This window comes from Mesitornis unicolor, unplaced genomic scaffold, assembly GCF_000695765.1.
Source record: "Mesitornis unicolor isolate BGI_N332 unplaced genomic scaffold, ASM69576v1 scaffold2158, whole genome shotgun sequence".
Lineage (NCBI taxonomy): Eukaryota > Metazoa > Chordata > Aves > Mesitornithiformes > Mesitornithidae > Mesitornis > Mesitornis unicolor.
Window position 1 is genome coordinate 24,196 of NW_010203641.1, and position 12,596 is coordinate 36,791.

The following is a 12,596-nucleotide window of genomic DNA, read 5'->3' on the forward strand; positions in this document are numbered from 1 at the left end:
GGATTGAGCCCACTCTGTGGATTTCAATATTACACCTAGTCGGTGGAAGATAAGTGATTCCATTTTCCATAGTCATCTCTCCAATGTTTTTGGCTTAATCCACATTAATTTAAATAAGAAAATAATAAAATTATACATGGCTGTATTCCCAGTGTATTATTTGTATTTTTTATAAAACTACTTTTCTAACTTTTTCTCTGAGGTAATTGTTCTTCTGTATTTTTAGTACCATATGCCAAATGGAAATAATTTCTATCTAGAATTTCTTATTTATAGAACAGTTAATAAGATACGATGTTATTTTTTGGAGTGATTCTAAGGACATAAAGAACTTGAAAGGCAAGCTCAGAGGACATAGCGAGTTAAACTGCAGTCATTGGTATTTCATCTGTGTTATGCTGTTTCGCTTCCAGTAACCACAAATGTGCAAGTTTGCGAATTGATGTTTTCTTTGTGTGCATGTTATACAAGATTATAGATAATTCAGATGCCTGGTAAAGGTTTTGTTCCTGTCCTGTTCCTACTGGAGGAAAATGTAAGTGACCCTTAATACAAATATTAACTAGTCCCATGGAGCTGAAAATCTCGCTTTAGTGTGCAATGTCGGTTTGCAGACAACCTCTCAGAATATTTTTGTGAAGAGAAACAACATTGGAGCGTGTTTATGATGTTGTTTTCACACTGCATGTACAGAGAAGATTACTGGCCACTGTAATTTGGTTTATAATTGAAGGCTTTTAAAAGATTTTGTAACACTCCTGTGCTCGAAGCTGTAAGATTTCCAAGCAATCTGGGATTTTGGAGTATGTTTCTAAGACTGTTAAGCTCTAAAAGCCAGCTGTGCAGCAGTTCAAATATGATGCGTTTGTGCCTGCACTGCTGGAGTTCCAGAGTATTTTGCATTCAGTGGTACGAAGACCAACATTTGTCTGATTAAAACAGTTTGATAAGAAAGAAAGAAAAAAAAAAGCCTTGCCCTGTTTTCAGTATACTGTATTTGCTAACTTGTGTCAAATTCTTTGTGGCTGTATATCAGCCAAGATCAGACCTGTGGTGTTACAGTCGTCTCTTATCTGTGGTAACCTTTCCCTTTCTGTTTTTGTCTCATGTTTTTGGTGACACTAATCTCCCAAGAATCACATGCCCCAGTTTTCATCATTCTAGTGTTGCCGTAACTCTGGTAAAGCCATTAAATGATAATTTTCCTATATGCAGGAAGCTCTCTGTGCTCAGCATCCCTGGGATACGGTTATGGCCCAAGCAGGGTTTTCTCACATGCCTGATATAATCATGCAATTATGTTGCAAATACACAAACAGAAAGTAGGGGAGAAAAGCAGAGATTGTTCCAGTTTGAGATTGTTCAGGCTTTAACAACAATTGGAGGAGGGTGAGGCACTTGTTTAGAGCAGAAGTAGCCAGCTCTGCAGCGAGGTGGCTGGCAAGCTCTGGGGCACTCGATTGCTTTCTCCATTCTGAAATGGGTAAGGGCAGTGGGCAAAGTAACAAACAGCATGGAGGTAATGACCTACTAAACTGTTCCAACTCTGGGCATAGTGAATATGTGTCCACCTGTCTCACTTCTGGGATGAAAGCAACCAACGCATTCCCTGCTTTTTTGGAGAGTAGTCCTAGGCAAAAGAAGATTCATGGCCCTGTGAAGTGCTGACTTGAGGTGTTTGTGTCCTTTCTTGCAGACTGCCTGCTCATCATGTCTTCCATTCTTGAGAAGATGAAGAAATTTGGCAGTTCTGACATGGAGGAATGTGAAGTGACAGATGAACACACGAATGGGGAGGACTCCGTGCTGGAAACGCCTGACAGCCTCCAGGCTACACCCAGCACCAAGGTGCAGCCACCCAAAAGCAACATCTTTGCAAGACGTGGGCGTTTTGTGATGGGGGATAGTGACAAGGACATGGCTCCCATGGACTCTGTTTACCAAATAGATCATCTGATGGCACCATCTGTCATCAAATTTCATGCCAATTTGGAGAGGGGGAAACTTCACAAGTAAGTTTGCCTTGTAAGATTTGGCTGTAATGAACAGTTTGACAGCTGCAGACTGTTTCTTACAGCAGCATTTATTCTCTTTACATGACCATGGCCAGTTTTTCAATTTCACTGTTTCCTAAGCCAAAATAAGGAGTGTGGCATCTGAAAGTGACAGTAGCTGTTGTCTCTTGGCATCGCCAAAAATTCAGGCAATGGATATTTTGCCCAAAATTCATGGTAGGCCTTAATTCACTTGCTTGAGACTGTTCAGTGAAGGAATAGAATTCAGAATGAGAACGTGGGATTGCCTGGTGCCTAGCCTGCAGTTAGTCTGCCATGCTCCAATGCCTCTTTTAAGTCTTGTTCCAAACTTTTCAGCAACTGATATATCATTTTATCAGGACAGTAGCTTGTAGACTTTTCAGATCCATCTGTATTAATGTGTGGTTCTTACTACTTCACACAAGCAAATCAAAAATAGTGTTCTAGTAGTTTACAAAAAGTCTGCTAAATATCTGACTGTAAGTAACTGAAATTTACCTTGGTCAGGCTCCTGTCTACAGATTCCATCACAGGCTGCTCAGAAAAAGCTTTCAAATTTTATGACCGCAGAAGGATCTTTGATGCTGTAGCCCAAGGCAACACAAGGGACCTGGACGATCTGCTACTCTATCTTAACAGAACCTTGAAGCATCTCACTGATGATGAGTTCAAAGGTACCCTTTAGTGTCACATACCTTAAGTGGCCCTCATCTTCTTCCAGTAATACTCCTAAGATGAAAACATTCCTGCATGCCTGGGAGTAGATGGTAGATTTGTAATCGCTTCTATATAGCTGCAATTTTTTTGTGTTATAGAGCCAGAAACTGGGAAAACCTGCTTACTGAAAGCCATGCTGAATCTACATGATGGGAAAAATGATACCATTCCCTTGCTGCTGGATATTGCAAGGAAAACTGGAACTCTGAAAGAGTTTGTTAATGCAGAGTATACTGACAACTACTACAAGGGTAAGAGAAACAGCTGATACAGTGAATACTTTTGGTGATAAAACTGAAGATAGGCTTAGGCAGGGCTCTGAAACAGTCTTCTGCATGAGGCCTTGTGCCTGAGAATGCAGCACCCCAAAGTTCCAGTGTGTGATTAACAGTCAGTGCATTTGTGCTAGTGCAGTGTTTTGCTAATTGCAATATTCTGCAATTTTTTACATGCAGTGATTTAATAGCAAGTTCAGGGGACTTGCATTTGCTGTCTGTGCCATCTTTTTTTGTTCAATTCTAGAGCTTCTTAGTCTGCAAATCCCTTAGTTCCACCATCTTATATGGAGCTGAATGAATACTGATGCCTGAAAGCTCTAAGTGTATTAAATGTTGAAGATTTCTGTCTCATGAGTGTCTCTGTAGGCCAGACTGCACTTCACATCGCCATTGAGAGAAGAAACATGTACCTGGTGAAGCTCTTGGTCCAGAACGGAGCAGATGTTCATGCAAGAGCCTGTGGGGAGTTCTTCAGGAAAATCAAAGGGAAGCCTGGCTTTTATTTTGGTAGGGATGAGCACAGTTTGGGCTTTATTGATTCAGTTATCCTAGCATTATCCCAAGTGCAAGCTGTTAAATGATCCTGTTTATGTGGTACTGGAGGCTCAGAAGTACCAGATGGGCTGCTCTACCACTTAGTCCAAATATTTACTCCCAAAGGCTGAGATTATAAAAAAACACAGTTGGTAGTTCATGGTGTTCAGTGTGAGCTTGGTGTCTGTATCCCTTTGATTTCTGGGCACTGTATCCTTTGTAAGGCTGTAACCTTCTGCTCTTTCAGTGCTTTTTTTTAAGCATCCATGTTTCTGTGATGCTGTTAAACCAAAGAAAATGTGTTTCTAACAGCTATCATAAGAATCGGTGCTATATCAAACACAGAAATACACCTCTTCTTCTCATGGTGAAAGATGAAAACAAAATTATCTTTCTTCTGTTTATGCACGTGTACTAATGGGCTTTCTGACCACTCATTCGCATTGCTTGTCTGTAGGGGAGCTGCCTTTGTCCCTGGCTGCCTGCACCAACCAGCTCTGCATTGTGAAATTCCTCCTTGAGAACCCCTACCAGGCAGCCAGCATTGCCGCTGAGGACTCCATGGGCAATATGGTCCTGCACACACTGGTGGAGATTGCAGATAATACTAAGGATAATACCAAGTTTGTTACCAAGATGTACAATAACATATTGATCCTTGCTGCCAAAATTAATCCACTCCTGAAGCTAGAAGAACTCACCAACAAGAAAGGGCTGACTCCATTAACTCTGGCAGCCAAAACAGGGAAGATTGGGGTAGGTGAGCAAATATGTTTAACTGTCCCGTTGCTGTATCAAGTTATACAGAGTACATGCAAAACATTTATGCTGAACAGATTTTATCACTGCTTATTGTTGGGGTCTTCTAGTTAAGAGGAAAAACTGTATAATCATTGAAGACTATGAAATGTGTGTGTGTGTGTGTGTCGGTGCCCAGCTGGCATTTTGCATATACTGCTGGTATGCAAGGCAGCCCAGGTGGAAACAGAAAGTGGGTCTCTGCTGCCATCTGAACCACTAGAGGCCTTGTACTTTTGACTGCCTGATGTAACTCATCTTCTGGCAGTCCCCATCCAAAATGACTGTATTCTCAGAGATGTGTAACATTCATCTCTGCTTTTCTCTTGCAGTTTTGGAACAGATAATGACAAGTTGTAAGTGGTATTTGTATTTCTTATATCTCACCATCCAATGAGAAAATTAATTATGTTTACTTCAGACTTTGATCTCCGCAATGCTCCAGTGGTTTGGCTTCAGCACAGTTAAACTAGAGAGACATTAGCCACCTGTCTTGTGGAGATACCGAGGAACTAGAAGTCCATTAGCACTGAAATGTTGGTTGTGTTGTTCTTTTGCAATTAGATTTTCGCTTACATCCTCAGACGAGAGATCAAAGATCCCGAGTGCAGACACTTGTCTAGGAAGTTCACTGAATGGGCTTATGGACCTGTCCACTCATCTCTTTATGACCTGTCCTGTATAGATACATGCGAGAAAAATTCAGTGCTTGAGATTATTGCCTACAGTAGTGAAACACCAGTGAGTATGTACCCCCTTGGCATTTTATTCACAGGCTGAGGGACTGTTGGGGAGGAGCTCCATGTTCCACAGAGTGCATCCTTTGCCTCATTTCTATAAAACAGCAATCTGCCCTCTTGAGTTAAAGGGTATTTAGAGGGAACATTTGCTGAAGATAATTTGCTGTTTTCAAAGCCCAGTACCTACTGGTCCCATCAAGATTCTCTTCTTTCTCCTTCTACTCAGAACCGTCATGAGATGCTGCTGGTGGAGCCCCTTAACAGGCTGCTGCAAGACAAGTGGGACCGGTTTGTCAAACACTTATTTTACTTCAACTTCTTTGTCTATACTATGCATATCATCATCCTCACCGCAGCTGCTTACTACAGACCTGTAAAGAAGAAGGAAAAGGTACATTACTCCTGTCATGTATTGGGGGAACCACCCAGTGCATTATAACCCAGATTTGCCTCACATTTGAGTGTGTGCTCCTAACATCAGAACATCCCTCTTTCCTGAAGGTAGGAGGGAGATTTTGACCCTGCTTGCTTCCCAGTCTTGCCCACTTGCTGCAACACATTCAGAAAGTTAACCTGTTCCCCCAGAAATGTAACTGCTTTCAGTTGCTAACAAGGTCAAGTCTTTTCTATCTCCAGTCTACTGAACCTACATACCTTCCTGTCTTATACAGCCTCCCTTCAAGTTTGGTCACAGCACTGAGGAATATTTTCGAGTGACTGGAGAGATTCTGAGTGTACTGGGAGGTCTCTATTTCTTTTTCAGAGGGGTAAGATATTTGAAACTTTTCCTTTTTGCTGTTTGAGTAAGTGTAGAAGAGAATCTAACATGTCTTTCCCATTCATTGGCTGTTAAGATAATCCATGTTTTAGTCAGGAGCTACAGATCTTTTATCCTTGGCCTGATTAGGAGCTGTCAGTTTACTAATGAGCCCAGAGGCTAAGATACAGTTTTATCTATTGAATAAAAAAAGGCTATCCTTAGAAGTCAATGAGCATCTTGGCAATTTGCCTGGCCAAAGCTTAAGATTGGGGTATTGCAAATAGCCAGGACTCTATTAAAGATTACCTTTCTTAGCTTAAGGTCCCCTGCTTCCTCTTGGCAACCAGTAGAGAGTGTACAGTGAATCTCAGGTCCTCAAACCAGTGTCTGAATAGACTGTTGTCTTCAAAAGAGACACCAGATGTAAGAGAAGTCAAGTGTTACTGAAAGAGTCCTCTGTAGGTCTCGTGCCACTGTTATTTTTGAGCTGTTCTTGTGAGATACTTTATAGGTCCCAGCTCCCTGGTAATAAGTATCAGTACTTAGTTGATGCATTCACAACAGATATTTAATCCCTCCTTGGATGTAAATCTGGTCTTCATTCCCATTTTTTTTCAGATACAGTATTTCATGCAGAGGCGCCCGTCGTTCAAGTCGCTGATAGTTGACAGCTACAGTGAGGTTCTTTTGTAAGCTCCAATATCTTTGATTGCATTTCAGCATGGAACAGATGAGTGTGTGAGAACTATAGCTTTGACTGAAGCCACTTGTAATAGGTAGATGCTTTGTTATAATTTCCTGGGTCCTTACAAAATAATTGCCAGTGTTTATCACAACACCTGAACAAGTGGGTCTGGATTGGTAACTTCCACTGGAGATAAAGCAAATGAAGTGTCTAGAAGCTCTGTGACTGTCATGCAGCAGAGTTAGGAACAGATCAGCAAGTTGGGACTTGTAACTGAGTGCATGCATTGGATGTGCAGAAATCCTCCCATTCCTAAAGGGAGCTTTGCCTCTCAATAATTTGGGCCCTTTCTCTTCCCAGCTGCTGTGCAGCTAAACAGGGAAATTTCATGGGTCTGTAGAAATAGAGGGAGTGCTGGAGAAATGAGTGTTTTCAAGGACTTTTCTTCCCTTCAGTCACAAGGAAGAGCAGAGATGAGACTACAGAAGTGTGCATGTGGGGAAACTGAGAAGTTTGCAAGAGGACTTGAGGAGGGAAAGAATGAAGGAAAGAGAGGAAGTGTCTCCTAAGGCTCCTTTGTGTTTTGGAGAATCCCTTATTCTGCTCTATACCTCATGGGTCTCCTCTGTTCCCACCACCTGTGACCAACACAGTACTCCATTCAGACTATGCTTGTCTTTCAGCTTTGTTCACTCCTTGCTCCTCCTGAGTTCTGTGGTGCTGTACTTCAGTGGCCAGGAGCTGTACGTGGCTTCCATGGTCTTCTCCTTGGCACTGGGCTGGGCTAACATGCTGTACTACACCCGTGGCTTCCAGCAGATGGGCATTTACTCTGTCATGATTGCAAAGGTCAGTCCAGGGAGTGGGTGGTGAGGCCAGCAGAGTGCTCAGATCAGGAAACTGCTGCTAACAACGCCATTTCCAGGAGAGAAGTCACTATTATCCACCTCCATGATGCCACTGGGAAATCTCATATCAGCCTGCTATACTTCACCATTATTTTCTGAGTGAAGTGATACAATTTAAGTTATGTAGAGAAATCACCTGCTCCTCATCCTTACATTTTATAGCTATTATTATTATTATTATTATTATTACCTGCCATGCTTCAAAATAACTACATTTGGATACACATGGATGAAAGTAGACTGAGAACAGTGCAGACTGGTCTGGTGTGAAATGGCACAGCTTTATACCAGCTGAAAATTTCTTTAGTTATAGTTTAATTGTTACCAAACAGCCATTAGCTAAGAGTCAGTAGCTGGCTAATAAACCTCTATATATGATGTAGACAGCTGGCCCAAGAGGAGAAGAAAGATGCAACTGTCTTAATGTGGTTTGTGCTCACAAAGATGAAACTATTTGGCATGCATATGTTTTGCATATGTGTGTAAACTGTTGCATGAATAAAAGAGAAAAATGTTTTCTATATTAAAGTTTATTATCTCAGCAGGATAAACAACAGTTTAATGCATGAGCAGCCAGTTCACAGCAAATGCCTTCATGAGCTGAAGCGGTATTTTCTACCAGTTTTTGTTGCAGTTTATATTCAAGTTTTAGCAATATAAAAATACTCTGTTTCCATGTTACAGATGATCCTTAGAGATTTATGTCGCTTCATGTTTGTCTATCTAGTATTCTTCTTGGGATTTTCTACAGGTAATATCACACTTGAAGTTTCTTTTCTTACCTTGAAGAATCTCAGAAAATTTTATTTTTTAAGTGGCTTAGTCTTTCTGTTTCCAAATAAAAACTAACAAATTAATCTAATTACAAGAAACATATCTTTGGAATAACAATTATTTATAGTAATTTCATAATCTTTTCATCCTTGGGTCTCAAACTGCTTTGCAAAGCTGAATGGAAAAACAGTCATCCTGTTCTATACAGATAAAACTGACACACAGCTTCTGAGAGGGTGTCAGTTATGGGGAATATTTTATAGAGCAATTTCACTGAGGACAATGCACCATGAAGATAACATGTCTTGCCTTCATGCTAATTTTCATTGCTTGCAGTGCAATTATGATCTCAAATTGTATTTTCATCCTGCATATGTGATTCTTCTTTTGCAACAGCTGTGGTGACTTTAATTGAAGATGACAATGAGGGGAAAGACACAAATAGCTCTGAATATGCCCGATGCTGCCATTCGAAACGAGGCTGCACATCCTACAATAGCCTGTATTATACCTGCCTGGAGCTTTTCAAGTTCACTATTGGGATGGGGGACCTGGAGTTCACAGAGAACTACAGGTTCAAGTCTGTGTTTGTCATCCTTCTGGTTCTCTATGTCATCCTTACATACATCCTCCTGCTCAACATGCTTATTGCACTGATGGGGGAAACTGTGAGCAAAATTGCACAGGAGAGCAAGAGCATCTGGAAACTCCAGGTACATTGGTTCTGTGAGGCTGTTATCCAAGAAAGAGGGTGTGGGGAATCATAAACATTTCAGAGAGAATCTTTAGGAACTGACATATTTCTAAAAAACAGACCTTTATGTCTTTTTGGTTCCCCTGAACAGTTCCTAAAAAAACTGTATTGGTTCCTTTTCCATACATACTTGATGTTTTGCCTGAGCAGATGTTCCCAGTGTTCCACAGATGTTCAGAATTTAAGAAGTACTTTTGTATTTAGACAGAATTATTTTGGCTTTTGATGATGGAAAATCCTGATCAGAGTATGAAGACAGGGATTATGCAAGGGCAAAAACAATCCTTAGCAGAATCTCAAAGACACATCAGCTTTTGTTTGAAGTAAGAAAGGGGACGTCATAATTCTCATCACAGGGCAGTAATTTAGCATTTTAAATGACATATTAACAGAGGTGATGTTTCAGAGATGGGGACGATGCCTGCTCTACGATGGTGACAACGATAAAAACTCAAGGTTTTTAAAATAAAGGCAGAATTCAGAATTTGCTTGACTTTGAAACAGCAGCCTCTCAGTGGTCTGCTTTCTTTTACCTGCTAGAGAGCCATCACAATCTTGGATATTGAAAACAGCTACTTGAACTGTGTGAGGCGCTCGTTCCGATCTGGCAAGCAAGTCTTGGTGGGGGTCACACCAGACGGCCAAGATGATTACAGATGGTGCTTTAGGTAACCTGTTTGTATGTCGAATGAACAAATGTTTTGTATGCAAGCAACATTAAGGGATCTGGTAATGGGAAGCAGAACTTTGGCCCTGGAGCACTCCTCTGAAAAGCAGTGCACTAACATTGTCTACAGTAGTCGGTTTAATCTGGTTTCTGGGTCAGATCTGAGGCTTGAGAGGTGGCAGTTTGTAAGGTAAACTCATCCTGGAGTTGTTTGGTGATCCTTAGAGTAGATACCGGTTTTGTTATTCTCTCCCCAGGGTTGAAGAAGTGAACTGGTCCACGTGGAATACTAATCTGGGCATAATCAATGAAGACCCTGGGTGCTATGGGGACCTCAAACGAAATCCCAGTTACTCTATTAAGCCTGGCAGAGGTGAGGATTTCAGGGACCTAAATCCTAGTATGGGTTTCACACTGGTGATAGAAGCAGCATGAATTAATTGTTAGAGGGCAGTCAGTTTTATGCTCTTAATGATAATGGCAGTAGCTAAGTTAATGGCATTTTCAGTCAGCACAAAGTGTAAAGGGTTAAGTGAGCTCATTATTCACAGAGCAGTTGTACTCTCTGGAATACAAGCCCCGTAGATTCATCACTCTGATTGTAGATTTTACAAGGCAGAAAATATGTGTAAATCTTGAGGAGACAGAACAGAGTATGACAGCAACCAAGTAACCAAGAAGCTATGGTTTGGGAGCTCAGCATCCAGTACAGAAGTATTTCACTGTACGATCAGTCTCTGCTGTACTTGCCAGCTGAAATATGGAAAACTTATGGAACAGTATGGGTAAGAAAACTAGAAAGCCCTTTCTTCCTGCTTCTTTCTTCTTCTTCCATCAGCTTCCTTTTTAAACCACTTGTATATTTTCATCTGTTTCTGTGGAGGGGAAAAAATTAACCATTCCTTTCCTTTTTAGTTTCAGGGAAAAACTGGAAAACATTAGTTCCGCTTTTAAGAGATGGAAGCAGGAGAGAAGAGACTCAAAAACTACCAGAAGAAGTCAAATTAAAACCTATTTTTGAACCTTATTATGAGCCAGAAGATTCTGAGATGTTGAAGGAGTCACTTCCAAAGTCAGCCTAATCTTGTTTTATTTTTAAGAAGAACGTTAGTTCTAATTGCTTATATTGGTCCTCACAAGCAGGGCAATTAGAGCACTCCATTCGTAAGAACAGGGATTTATGGAAAAAGGTCAGAGGACAGGAAATTGCAGTGTGCAAGGATTTATTAAGTATGCTAAATAAACTATTTGTTGTTTAAGCTCATGTCTTCATGGCCATTTTTAATATAAATCTGCAAGAAACTGCCTGTACTACTTTGTTTATATTTACTTGCCTAGATATTTGCATGTAGGCTGTTTTATGAAGTGTTAAAAACAGTTCCTATAGTTGAGGGGAGGGTGTGCTGTTTTATAAATAAATACGTTGAGAATTTCCCACACTTCAGAGCTGTCCGTAAGGTCGCTAGCCCTTTTTTAGTGCAGATTTTTTTCCAGTCTTCATCCATTTCTTTGACACTTTGAAAGTGTTACCGTGCATTAATGAGATCTGAGCTTTCATCTGCCTTGTTAGCTAACAGGAGCCTCACTAAGTTTGGCAGGTTGGTGCAAGTGGCAAGTGATGCTGGGTATTCTGTTGTTAATATGAAAATAACAAAAGTGCCTATAGAAAAATTGTTACCACTCAACACCCTGACCATAGTGGATTTTGTATTTTCTGTCTGCTTTTAGATTCTCTTTCTTTTAAAAAGTATTTTTGTGAGCAGCTACAGGTCCTGATTTTATGGCTTTGCCACAGCTAACTCACTAACCAGCCAAACTATTATGGAACTGGAGAAAGACTCACAAAAAGAGCAGTAAAAATCACCAAGAGTCCAGAGATATGTTCCTGTGAGGAAAGTTTCTTGGAAAGCAGATAAATAAATGGGGACACAGGAAAAGAATACAAAATAATGAATGAGCTAGGGAGGTTGTTATTCTTTTCTCGTAACACAAGAACAAATATACACCATGGAATTTTAAAGGTTGAACAGTCAAAATCAATGAAATAAATGTTTCTCTTACACTGTCTGAGTAAACTCCAGAATTCACAGTTATTGTTAGTGAGGTTAAAGGCTTAACAAGATCCCAAATTTGACATTTATTTAGATAACAGATGAACTTTGCACAAAGTAAGAGATAGTGGTTATAGAGAATATATGTTTCAAAGGTCAGATGTATAATAATGTATAACAATAATAATCTTCAAATCAGAAAGTTTTTGTTCTTGACTTTGACAGCAACAACAGGAGAAAAGAAATCTGGTGCTGCAAATGGTTGGATTTACAAAGAGAACCGGAAAAAATATCAGAGAGACAAAATAGGCAGATGTCCCAAAACTGCAGATAGGAGCCCTGGAAAGAGAGGAAAGAATGTTAGGAACTTTGGCATCCTCTTGAAAAGTGGCTGGACAGAAAGGAACTAAGGGTAAGAAAATCTGTCTTACAGACAGCTGGCCCGATATTTCAGTGCTGGAACTGCGCAGCTGTGTTGAGCAAGAAAAGGTAAATTGTTTTACCTTCTTTCCTTGTTACGTATCACTAAAGCATTTCAACTTAACATCCTTTAGCACCCAAGTACGGCGTGCCTATACAAGTATCCTTAAGCCACAAGGTTTTTAACATGGGTCTCAGTCTGAGCATGTGTGCTGTTTCTGTGGTTGCATTTGAAGTACGGTTGTGCTGAAGTGTTTCTGTGCAATCGCGGGCCAGAGAGTGCAGCCTTTGCCAGGGAAAGCCCATCGTGCTTGGCCTGTGACACATCCAGGCTGTGGTCAGAGAACATTCATATGAGTCATTGAAGCTGAAAAGTGGTATGCTGGAGGGGTCAGTTGCAGATTATTGGGAAAATTGGAAATCAAAGGCATAGAAAATTAAGCCAGCCTTTGAAAGATACTTTTTATCAATACA

At 40.6% G+C, this 12,596-nt stretch overlaps 1 protein-coding gene across 1 annotated transcript; it reads left to right on the forward strand.

Moving 5' to 3' along the window:
• Window positions 1-1,703: 1,703 nt before the first annotated feature.
• On the forward strand, window positions 1,704-10,829 carry TRPV1 (transient receptor potential cation channel, subfamily V, member 1). The gene is made up of 15 exons (XM_010190759.1): window positions 1,704-2,012; window positions 2,544-2,710; window positions 2,852-3,004; window positions 3,398-3,538; window positions 4,023-4,321; window positions 4,928-5,104; window positions 5,330-5,494; window positions 5,775-5,870; window positions 6,482-6,552; window positions 7,232-7,397; window positions 8,141-8,207; window positions 8,627-8,943; window positions 9,525-9,652; window positions 9,909-10,024; window positions 10,567-10,829. Exons 1-15 carry the CDS (start codon window positions 1,711-1,713, stop codon window positions 10,731-10,733), a joined length of 2,532 nt encoding a protein of 843 aa, XP_010189061.1. The 5' UTR covers window positions 1,704-1,710; the 3' UTR covers window positions 10,734-10,829.
• The last annotated feature ends 1,767 nt before the right edge of the window (window positions 10,830-12,596 follow it).